The sequence below is a fragment of the Camellia sinensis genome, chromosome 9 (genome assembly GCF_055761805.1).
Source record: "Camellia sinensis isolate YWXY chromosome 9, ASM5576180v1, whole genome shotgun sequence".
In the NCBI taxonomy this organism is placed as follows: domain Eukaryota; kingdom Viridiplantae; phylum Streptophyta; class Magnoliopsida; order Ericales; family Theaceae; genus Camellia; species Camellia sinensis.
In genome coordinates this window covers 19258524-19269104 of record NC_138969.1, presented here as the reverse complement: position 1 = coordinate 19269104, position 10581 = coordinate 19258524, and the positions used below count along the sequence as shown (strand labels likewise).

General features: G+C 39.4%; 1 protein-coding gene across 1 annotated transcript; it reads right to left on the bottom strand.

Moving 5' to 3' along the window:
* Positions 1–301: 301 nt before the first annotated feature.
* Positions 302–8919, bottom strand: LOC114258464 (non-functional NADPH-dependent codeinone reductase 2). The gene is made up of 4 exons (XM_028198412.2): positions 8522–8919; positions 7808–8051; positions 6987–7166; positions 302–667 (listed from the first exon to the last, which is right to left on the bottom strand). The coding sequence occupies exons 1-4, from the start codon at positions 8836–8838 to the stop codon at positions 443–445; spliced, it is 966 nt and encodes a 321-aa protein (XP_028054213.2). The 5' UTR covers positions 8839–8919; the 3' UTR covers positions 302–442.
* Between the last annotated feature and the right edge of the window lie 1662 nt (positions 8920–10581).

Genomic DNA, 10581 nt, shown 5'->3' with positions numbered 1-10581 from the left:
TGAGATAAAAGTTCATTAAGAGAAATTGGTAGCTTTTTGGGGTTAAATTTATTTTTGTAGTAAAACAATGTATACATGTTTGGTAAAAATTGGAATCAAGATTTGATCGGCAGTTTGAGCTCAATCCAAAGTGACTTTTTGAGTCTTATTTTTATTACATGATTTTTTTTTTTTTTGAAATCGAAAAAAGGAAGCTCCTTGCGGACATCATTGCTTGCGCAGGCCTGGTCCTAGAATAATCGATTGTCAATTAGATTTAACCCAACTCATATGAAGGGATCCCCACCGAGAAACTGATCTGTGTCAACTATCCCGCCACAACAGGAGTCTCAGACTATTATACAACAAGAGTACAATATGTTCACACCACATCAGTTCAATCAAGTGACATACATATTTCATAAACGAGTTTGTCCATAGAAATTATTCAAGATCAACATCATCAAAGTTCTCCATCCCAGAGCTCCTCAACTGTCTTGAAAGGTCCAGTGACAGAGATGAACTCTTCTCCACGATGGACCCTACTTTGGGGGATCTCACCAATCTTCTTAGTCTCTTCTTCATTCAAACCCCAATCAAATATCTCAAGGTTTTGTTTCAATCTCTCCTTGTTGTAACTTTTGGCCACTATTGCAACCCCTTGTTCATACTCCCACCTCAGACAAACCTGCATTTCATATGCTCAATTAATAGAAGTCTTTCAAAAGTATATAATTTGTTTCATTTTAGTTTTCATATTTGATTTGTGTCAATTGTCATCTAATTTGTGTTTAGATTGTCCTCAACTCAATTTTCCATCCAAATTTTATAACAGAAACAGGGATATTTTTGTGCAAATTTGGAGGGAGATGTTGCTAGGACCATTTAAATATAAATCAAGTAAGGTAAGTTAGAGACCAAATTAATATAATTAAAATATCTATAATTAAAATCAAACAGAGCATAGTCTTTGCCCAAAAGTAAATATGTATCACATATTCATTTTGAATATGCACGACACCGCTCATTAACTTTTCAGTGCATATTTTTATACATTTTTTTTTTCTGCATACGTAGCATAATGAGTTAAAATTGAGCAGAAAAAAAAATACAACACACTTCCTAAAACACTGTCTCTCTCACAAGAGAAGTGACATGTCGTATGATGTAGTATTCAACTCTCTCTTCTGAGAGACCATAATTTAAGTACTCGTTTGGCACCTGAGTTTGGGTGAAGTTAGGGTTATTTTAGCCACAAAAAGATAAAATAGATTTTTTAGTTTAGTAAAATAAAATGTCACATTTAGATCATAATCATTTTATTTTTTCTCTCACATAAGTCAAAAAATCCATCAAAACGAGACTTTTTAACTCCAACTAAAATAATCAAAAAGCCAACTCACAATTCAAACTGAAAGATTAGTTTGAGAGAGTGAGAGAAGCTATAGAGCGAGAGAGAGACTCTGAAATGTTTGTATATACATTAATTTACAAAGAGAATGAAGTCTCTCTTTATAGAGAGAAATATGGGCATTGGATACCAAAGAACCCACTACCACCGAAAGCATAAAGTAAAGCTATACAATTAATAATGATAAAGCTAAAGCTATTCTAACATAAAGCTATACAATTAATAATGATAAAGCTAAAGCTATTCTAACAGCCCCCGCAAACTCAAGGAGGGAAAGCATCAACCAAGTTGAGTTTGGAAACAAGATCATTGAAGCGGCCAGGAGGATGAGCCTTAGTGAAGATATCAGCGGGTTGATCGACTGAAGCAATAGGAAGAAGATGAACAGTTCCACAGGTGACATGCTGGCGAATAAAATGACAATCAATCTCAATATGTTTGGTGCGATCATGAAAAACATCATTGTGAGCAATCTGAATGGCACTCTGATTGTCACAGTAGAGAGGGGTAGGAGCAGATGAAGAAACACCCATATCAGCAAGGAGCCAGCGAAGCCAGAGAAGTTCCTGAGTAGTATCAGCAAGAGCTCGGTATTCAGCTTCGGTGCTAGAGCGGGCAGTGAGGGATTGTTTTTTGCTACGCCAAGCAAGAAGAGAATCCCCTAAGAAGAAACAGAAGCCCGTGGTGGAGCGTCGATCCGTAGGATCCCCAGCCCAATCAGCATCGGAAAAGGCACGTAGGTCAAGAGAGGAAGAAGCCGAGAAGTGAAGACCATGGAACATAGTGCCTTTGAGGTAGCGAAGGATACGGAGTAGAGCAGTATAGTGGGGAGTGCGAGGAGCCGACATGTACTGACTGACAATGTGAACAACATAGGCAATGTCGGGGCGAGTGACTGTGAGATAGACAAGACTGCCGACGAGCTGGCGATAAAGAGTAGCATCAGAGAGAAGAGTCCCATCGAGAGGAGTGAGACGAATCTGAGGATCAACCGGAGTAGAGGCAGTTTTGCAATCAGTAAGACCAGCTCGAGCCAGAAGATCGGATGCATATTTGGCCTGGGACAAATAGGAACCAGTAGAATCATGAGAGACTTCAAGGCCTAAGAAGTAGTTAAGAGTACCAAGGTCCTTCATCTCAAACTGTTGGTGGAGAAATTGTTTGAGGTGGAGAATACCAGCTTTATCATCACCAGTGATAATCATATCATCCACATACAGAAGAAGAAGAGTAGTACCATGAGAAGTAGTCCGTATAAAAAGAGCAGAGTCATAGGAGCTAGAGGTGAATCCGAAGTCATGAATGGTAGAACTGAACTTAGCAAACCAAGCACGAGGCGCTTGCTTGAGACCATAAAGAGCACGCTGTAGTTTGCAAACCTGATGAGGTTGAAAAGTGGACCCAGGTGGAGGTTGCATGTAGACCTCTTCAAGAAGATGACCATTGAGGAAAGCATTTTTGACATCCATCTGAAAGAGCCCCCAGTGGCGAGCAGTAGCAACAGCAAGTAAACTGCGAACAGAGGTAAGCCGAGCAACAGGAGAGAATGTCTCCTCATAATCAATGCCATATTCTTGGTTGAAACCCTTGGCAACAAGACGAGCTTTGTAGCGTTCAATAGAGCCATCAGAATGTGTTTTGATTTTGTAAACCCATTTGCAGCCAATCGCAGTCTTGCCAGGAGGAAGATCAACAAGATCCCAAGTATGAGCTTTGTCCAAGGCATGGAGTTCATCAGTCATAGCTTGCTGCCAAAAAGGATTAGTACAAGCCTCACGATAGGAGGTAGGTTCATAAGTAGAGAAGGCAACAGATCCAACAATATAATCACGAAGATGGATAGGAGGTTGAGTTACCCGGCGTGGTCGACCCGTAGGAGGATCGGTGGGAGGAAGAGTCGGTGGAGAAGGAGGTGTGGCAACAAGAGGTAGACCTTCAGGTAGAGCAGGCTGGACAGGATCAGGGGTGAGCAAGGGCGTCTCGATGGAGGAGGAACCTGTATCAAAATCAGCAGAGAAAAGATCGATGGAAGGATTAGTAAACAGTGCAGTAGTGGAAAGTCCGGGTAAGTGAAAGGAGGATAGCGAGGAAAACATTTGGTGTTCCCAGAAAACGACATGGCGGGAGATACGAAGACGTTTAGAGAGAGGATCCCAACAGCGAAAGCCTTTATGTTCAATGCCATACCCAAGAAAGCAACAAAGACGAGAGCGAGGTTCAAGCTTGGTGTGTTCATGGGATTGAAGTAGAACAAAACAAGCAGAGCCAAAAACCCGGAGATTGGCGTAAGGAGGGGGAGTGCCATGCAGACGTTCAAAGGGAGTTTGATTATGGATGACAGGGGTAGGAGCACAGTTGATAGTGTAAACAGCAGTGAGGGCAGCTTCTCCCCAAAAGTTTTCAGGACAGGAAGAAGAGAGGAGGAGAGCGCGAGTAGTGTCAAGAATATGCCTATGTTTCCGTTCAGCGCGGCCATTTTGCTGGGACGTGCCAGCACAGGAACGATGAGGCAGTGTACCATGATGCAGAAGAAAGGAAAGGAAATCTGAATCCCGATATTCCATAGCATTGTCAGAGCGAAAAATTTTGATGGTTTTGGAGAATTGGGTGTGAACCATTTGTGCAAATCGATAATAAATGTGTTTAAGTTCAGACCTATTTTTCATGAGAAAAAGCCAAGTAAACCGGGAAAAATCATCAATAAAAACAACAAAATAGCGGGATCCCCCCATAGTAGTAGTAGGGGAGGGCCCCCAAATATCCGAATGTATAAGATCAAAAGGGGCAAGAGAAACAGAAGTACTCTTATTAAATGATAAAGCAGGTTGTTTGGCAAGTTGACAGGGTATACAATCGAAATTATCGGGAATTACATGACCCAACTGTCCACTAGAAACCAAAGACCTTAAACGAGTAACAGAAATATGCCCTAAGCGACAATGCCAAAGATGAAAGGGAGATAATAAGGAAGTAGATGTAAGAGCAGCAATCTGAGGAGAGGCAGGAACATGAAGGTGAATGAGTTCATAGAGACGTCCACGCTTACGGCCGATCCCAATAGTCTGCCCCGTCTGAGGGTCCTGTACCAAACAATCAGTAGCAGAAAAGGTGACAGTTAGACCAAGTTCACATAATTGACCAATGGAAATAAGGTTTAAGGTAAGAGCAGGGATATGATAAACGTGAGGTAGAGATAAAGAAGAGGTGGAAACAGTACCAACATGACGAACAGACATGAGGGAACCATCAGCAGTATGTATTGAGGGAATATGAGGAGATGAAGATAAGGAAGAAAAGATAGTAGAACTGGAGGTCATATGATTACAACAGGCAGAGTCAAAATACCAAGAAGAGTTACCTGGGATTACAGACAAAGCAGTAGGAGGAGGTGTACCAGATGAGGAGAGAAGTTGTTTGAGCATGGCCTCTACATCCGTTGGAGAAAAGTGAGGGGTAAATGGAGCAGGTGACTCAGAGAACCCTGCAGAGGGGGCAGTGTCAGTGTGATGAGACTGATTCCCGGAAGCAGCAGCAGCAGTGTGATAAGACTGATTCCCGGAAGCAGAAGTAGCAGTGTGATGAGACTGGTTGCCGGAACGATGAAAACTTCCCCGGGAAGAGCCACCGCGAGAGGAGTGGCTATTGGAGGATGAGCGGGATGGATTGCGAAAACAATCCTGTTGCAGATGACCAGGACCAAGTTTGTTGCAGTAGCGGCAGGATCTGACGGGGCAATTGACCAGGAGATGGGTTGAAGGAAGGCCCCGATTCTGACAATAGAGGCAAGCAGTTGTCCGCTGGGTAAATGATGGCCGGGACGGAGGAGTGGCAAGAACAGAGTCCACATGATGAGTTTGAAGAGTACCTAGACGAGTCTCCTCTGATAGCAACTCAGAAATGGCTTGTTCAAGAGTGGGCAAGGGATGGCGATGAAGCAGAGAGGCACGTACGGGCTCAAAAGAGGGGGTAAGAGCCATGAGAAATTGCACCAACCTTTGCTGGTTGCGATGGTTAGTAAATAAAACTGCATCTTCGGGGTCATGCCAGGTTGGTTCTGAAAGAGCAAGCTGATCCCAAACAGAGTATATTTGAGAAAGGAAGTCATTAATGGACTGAGTGGATTCTTGGCGCATGCGGTGAAGTTGGTTCTGAAGTTGATATTGATGGGCAAGACCAGTAGTCTGGTATCGTTCTTTCAAAAAATCCCAGATGTCTTTCGCAGGAGTAGTTACAGAGTCAAGCTGAAAGCGGCCAAATTGAAGACTGATAGAGGTAACAGAGGTATTACGAAACCAGGTAATGATTTGGTAATTCTTACTGTCCCATTCCTCAAGTCGGTCTTCATATGTAGCAGTATGAACAGGAGTTTCAGTAGTGGCACTGTCTTTGACTGGTTTTGTCACATCCCCGGTGACAATTCGCCAGAGCTTCTTGCCTTTAAGAAAGGAAGACATGGCTTGGGCCCACAGAATATAGTTTGAACCATTCAGAATAACGGAAATGGGATGGGAGGTGTCAAGGCGATCCATAATACTAGTTAAGTAGGATTAAAGCAACAGGAAGAGACCTGTAGGAGCAAAATTTGGTAAAACAGAGTGTACCAGTGAGTCCGGAAGGTCGACAATAGCCAGAAAAGGCTGCTGGACAGAGATGATGTCAGCGATGATGTCAGCGGCGCACGTTAGTAGAGTGCAGGGAGAAGCACGTTAGCAGGAAGGCGGTGGCGCACGGTAGCGAACTGGCGCAGGCGCGGCGCACAATAGCCGTTTTGGCGCACGCGGGTGCAATGTAGTGAAGCGGCGCACGAAAGGCGCACAATAGCAGGCGCGGCGTACGGGAGTGGCAGGGCTGACGTCAGCCGCGGTTGTGTGGGCGCGTGGAGGCGCGTGGCGGAGGTGAGTAACAACAGATGGCGCGTGCGGGCGCGTGTGAGAGTGGTGACGGAGCTGGTGACGCGCAGAAGGTAAAGGCGGCGCGTGTGGGCGCGTGGAGGGTGTTCTGAGAACGGGCTAGGTGCCATTGGAATCGTGAGAAAATTCCGAGCGATTTGATGTATGCCACTGTGTACGGGACTAAACACCAAAATCGAAAATTGCCAGAAATGTAACACTGGGCTCTGATACCATGAAAGATTAGTTTGAGAGAGCGAGAGAAGCTATAGAGCGAGAGAGAGACTCTGAAATGTTTGTATATACATTAATTTACAAAGAGAATGAAGTCTCTCTTTATAGAGAGAAATATGGGCATTGGATACCAAAGAACCCACTACCACCGAAAGCATAAAGTAAAGCTATACAATTAATAATGATAAAGCTAAAGCTATTCTAACATAAAGCTATACAATTAATAATGATAAAACTAAAGCTATTCTAACACAAACGAAGCAAGTATCTCTCAACTTATTAAGAAGAATATATCAATTTGTTAAAAATACATACTTGACAACAATGCTACAAAGACCAACTTTTTACCAAAATATCTATCAAAAGGTGTGGACCCACATGAGTGTGGATCCCGCACCCTGTATGAGTGATTTGGTGGATTTGTTTGTGAGTGATTTGGTAGATTTGTTAGTATCCGAATTAATTTTCTATACCTGCGCAACACTCTTCCCTTTGGCCTTTGCAATATCATTTAGGACCTGAGACTCCATAACTCTGCTAGAGCCCCAACTGGTTCCAGCTGCCCCAAGAGGAGAGAATGCCGCTACAATGATTCCATTGGCCTTGCAATAATCTCTTAGCTTCTTTTGTTGCCAATATGGGTTCAATTCCACCTTTTCAACATCAGTGAAAACATATTATTAATTGCTTGGCATAAATACTTCGCTTTTCAATGAAGTTATACATACATGCGTGTAGGTGTGTTCATAGAAAGAAAACTGATTTGCTAATATATATATAAAAATCTATTAGAATAATGTGAAAGTCACATTTCAAAAATAATAATTCAAATTGATTAGTTTTTGAGTTTAAAATTAAGAGTAAATTACAAATAAATTTCTTCAGATTTGCTTAAAATACAAATAATCTCTATAGTTACAAAAATTATATCCTTCTTAAAAAATTTCTAATCGCATGGCAAATGACTCGACTCTTTTCATTAATTAGCCATTAAGTCAATTAATAATTTTAATGACGTCATCAATATATTTTAATTAAAAATTATGATAATTACTTTCTTGTATGGAGGCAAGTAAATGAATTTTATTTTATTTCCAGTTAATTCTGTTAAATGAAAAACTATGATAAGTCAAAATCACAATGGACAATCTCTATTTTAAACAAATATTAGGAGATATATTTATAATTTATCTTAAAATTAATGATTATAGAGCAAGTTAATATGTCCACATAATTATGTATAGATAAACTTTGGTCAAAGAAAAACGAAAGTCATTGGGGAAAAAAACCTCACTTGATTGACAGCTGGAGGGATGGTTGCACAGGCAAGGATTTGATCAAGTTTTTTAGGAGTGAAATTACTAACTCCAATGGACTTTGTGAGGCCTTGTCTTTGGCAATCTTCCATGGCTTCCCAAACAGACTTGAAGTCCATTGGAACTATGTCTTCTGTCTTTGGTGGGTACTCAATAGCCCCAGGCTTCATGCTCATTGGCCAGTGTATCAGAAACAGATCAAGGTACTCTAACTTTAGTTCCCTACGTATTCAAACTAAAAAACATCAATGAATTTACGGCAAGTTCACTTTGAACTATATATGGAAACAAAAATTTCATGGAAGAAGAAGTTCTTGTCAATAAAAGTCAGATCATTTGTCTGAAACCTCAACTAGTCTCTCAAGTCACTTCTCTATTATACAATGAGTTTCTCTGACTTGATCACATGACACATAGGTATTTTGGAATAGAGAGATGTAAAAGATCTTCTGTCAGAATCTCTCAATCTCTAATATTAAGTCAATTCTCTACTACACAATGAGTCTCTCTTGTGTGGTTGCGAGGTATACTAAAACAAAAAGATATAAGAGATTTGGACAGAAGATCATCTATGTTGTCAAGACATAAAATTAAAAGTATATGTCTCAAGATTTTAATATAATCCAACGGCTATAAATGAATTTTGAGAGAGAGACAATTTTTGAGACACAGGATCCTGGGGCTTACACTACCTGAGGGTCTTTTGAAGGGTAGGGAGGACAAGTTGGGGATGAGAATCAGTACACCATAGCTTGGAGGTGATGAAGAGCTCATCCCGGGATTTGACTAAGCCAAGTCGAAGAGCTTCTTCTATCGCTGCACCAAGAGTTGATTCAGTTTGGTACACAGAAGCTGTGTCAAAGTGTCTGTAGCCAAGCTCAATTGCTTGGAGCACTGCTTGTATAACTACTTTTGCAGCCACACGTGGAAAAGTTGCTGTGCCCAGTCCCAAAACAGGCATTTTTTGGCCAGAATTGAGAGCAATTTCTGGGACACTATACAAAGCCATTTCTGGGTAGTGTGGTTTTTGGATTGAAGATAAGCTTTGTATTTGTATATCATTCTTTATATAGAGAAATTTCACTTTTATCCTTTGAATTATTTTATTATTTTTTTATCTTATCCTTAAGTTTGTAATTGTTATTCATGTGGTTGGAGATTATTATACAAACAATAATGATAGAGAGTTGTTATTCATGTGGTTGGAGATTATTATACAAACAATAATGATAGAGAGCTCTGATTTTGAAACTCTAATTTTATAGTTATAAAAAAAGCTCAGTGATGTGGCAAGAGAAAAAAGAAAAAGAAAAAAAAGAAGACATAGATACACACATCACATCACACGTGGGTTTCAATCCTTGCCACATCACTAGAGCTCTCTTTAAAATTCTAAAATTAGAGCTCTCAATCTTTATTCTTATACAAATCAATAATCATTGAAACCTAAGTTATTTTAGAATTTAAATAATTTAAATCAAGCAACAAATCACTCATTTTTCTCGTTAATTTGAACAAAGTACACCTACAACCAATTAAATGGGAGTTTATTCATATGATTTAAGTTGTTCAAATTATAATTTTTTTTTTCCTCCCACCAAATCAGGCCTCCGTTTGAGAAGTGGGTTGGCTTTTTGGCTTTTTGGTTTTTTTTGGCTATTTTAGCCTGGACTAAAAAGCTTGGTTTGGGAAGGACTTTTTGGCTTTTTGGCTTTTTTGACTTTTTTTGTGAGAGAAGAGTGTAATGATTATGGATTGGATGTGATGTTTTGTTTTTTGTGACTAAAATAGTCTATTTTGTCTTTTGTGACTAAAATAGCTAAAAAAGCCCACTTTAGTTCTTCCCAAACGGACCCCTAGAAATTTTAAGCACTAAACAAATGAAATCAATAGTTTAAGAATGAAAAAAAAAATTATATATATATAGAAATCAATAGTTTAGGGGATAAAAGTGAATTGGATCCTATTAAAGTTTAAAAAATAAAATTTGATCATAAAATTAGACATAATTTTCTCTGATAAAGTTGGTTTTATGGGTTTTTCTTTTTAATGCATATGAGAGGTTTGTCTCTGGTTCCGTGATTGATTTGGCATTTTCTTTGATTTCAAAATTGTTCCACTGATTCATAGTTCTTCTGATCGGATTCAAAGTTGATAACTAAAAAATATAAACTTTAAAAATGGTCTTTCATTTTGACTAATAATCATTAGCTTTTTTTCATAAATAAAGGCCTCGTCTAAGAAGTTAATTATTTTAGTTTTTGTCTATTTTAATAGTTTAAAATTTTTGTATTTGAAAAAATAGTTAAATTTTTTTGTTATTGAATGTGATGTTTGTAAGAAAAAAAATAAATGATTATGAATTTGATGTGACATTTATCTTATTAACTATTTTAGTCTATTTTATCATTTTATAAATTTTAGCAAAAAAAAAAAAAAAAACTAAAATCTAACTTTCCAAACAGGGCCAAAAAATGAAGCTTTCCACTTTGATGCTCACTATACAGAGATGGTGTCGGCCCCGTATTCATCAAGTGGATGCATTATTGTGGGGGAATAGTTATAAAGATTTGAGAGTAATATATAATATCTAAGAATGAATAAAGCTTTGGACCCCAGTGGGGGTACTGGGGTCCTCTCCCATTGGTCCAAAAAAATAGTTTTTTTTTTTTTTTTTTTTTTTTTTTTTTGAGTTTTCAGCCAACCCCATGCCGACACGTGGCACTGGGGTCACTGGGGGTCACCCCCACTG

Bases quoted from the DNA above. Each gene is read 5' to 3' on its own strand.
- LOC114258464 (XM_028198412.2), bottom strand. From the start codon at position 8,838: ATGGCTTTGTATAGTGTCCCAGAAATTGCTCTCAATTCTGGCCAAAAA. The intron at 7,167-7,807 runs GTGAGGTTTTTT...GATGTTGAAAAG, and splicing joins TCCCTCCAGCTGTCAATCAA to GTGGAATTGAACCCATATTG. The intron at 668-6,986 runs GTATAGAAAATT...TATGAAATGCAG, and splicing joins AAGGGAAGAGTGTTGCGCAG to GTTTGTCTGAGGTGGGAGTA.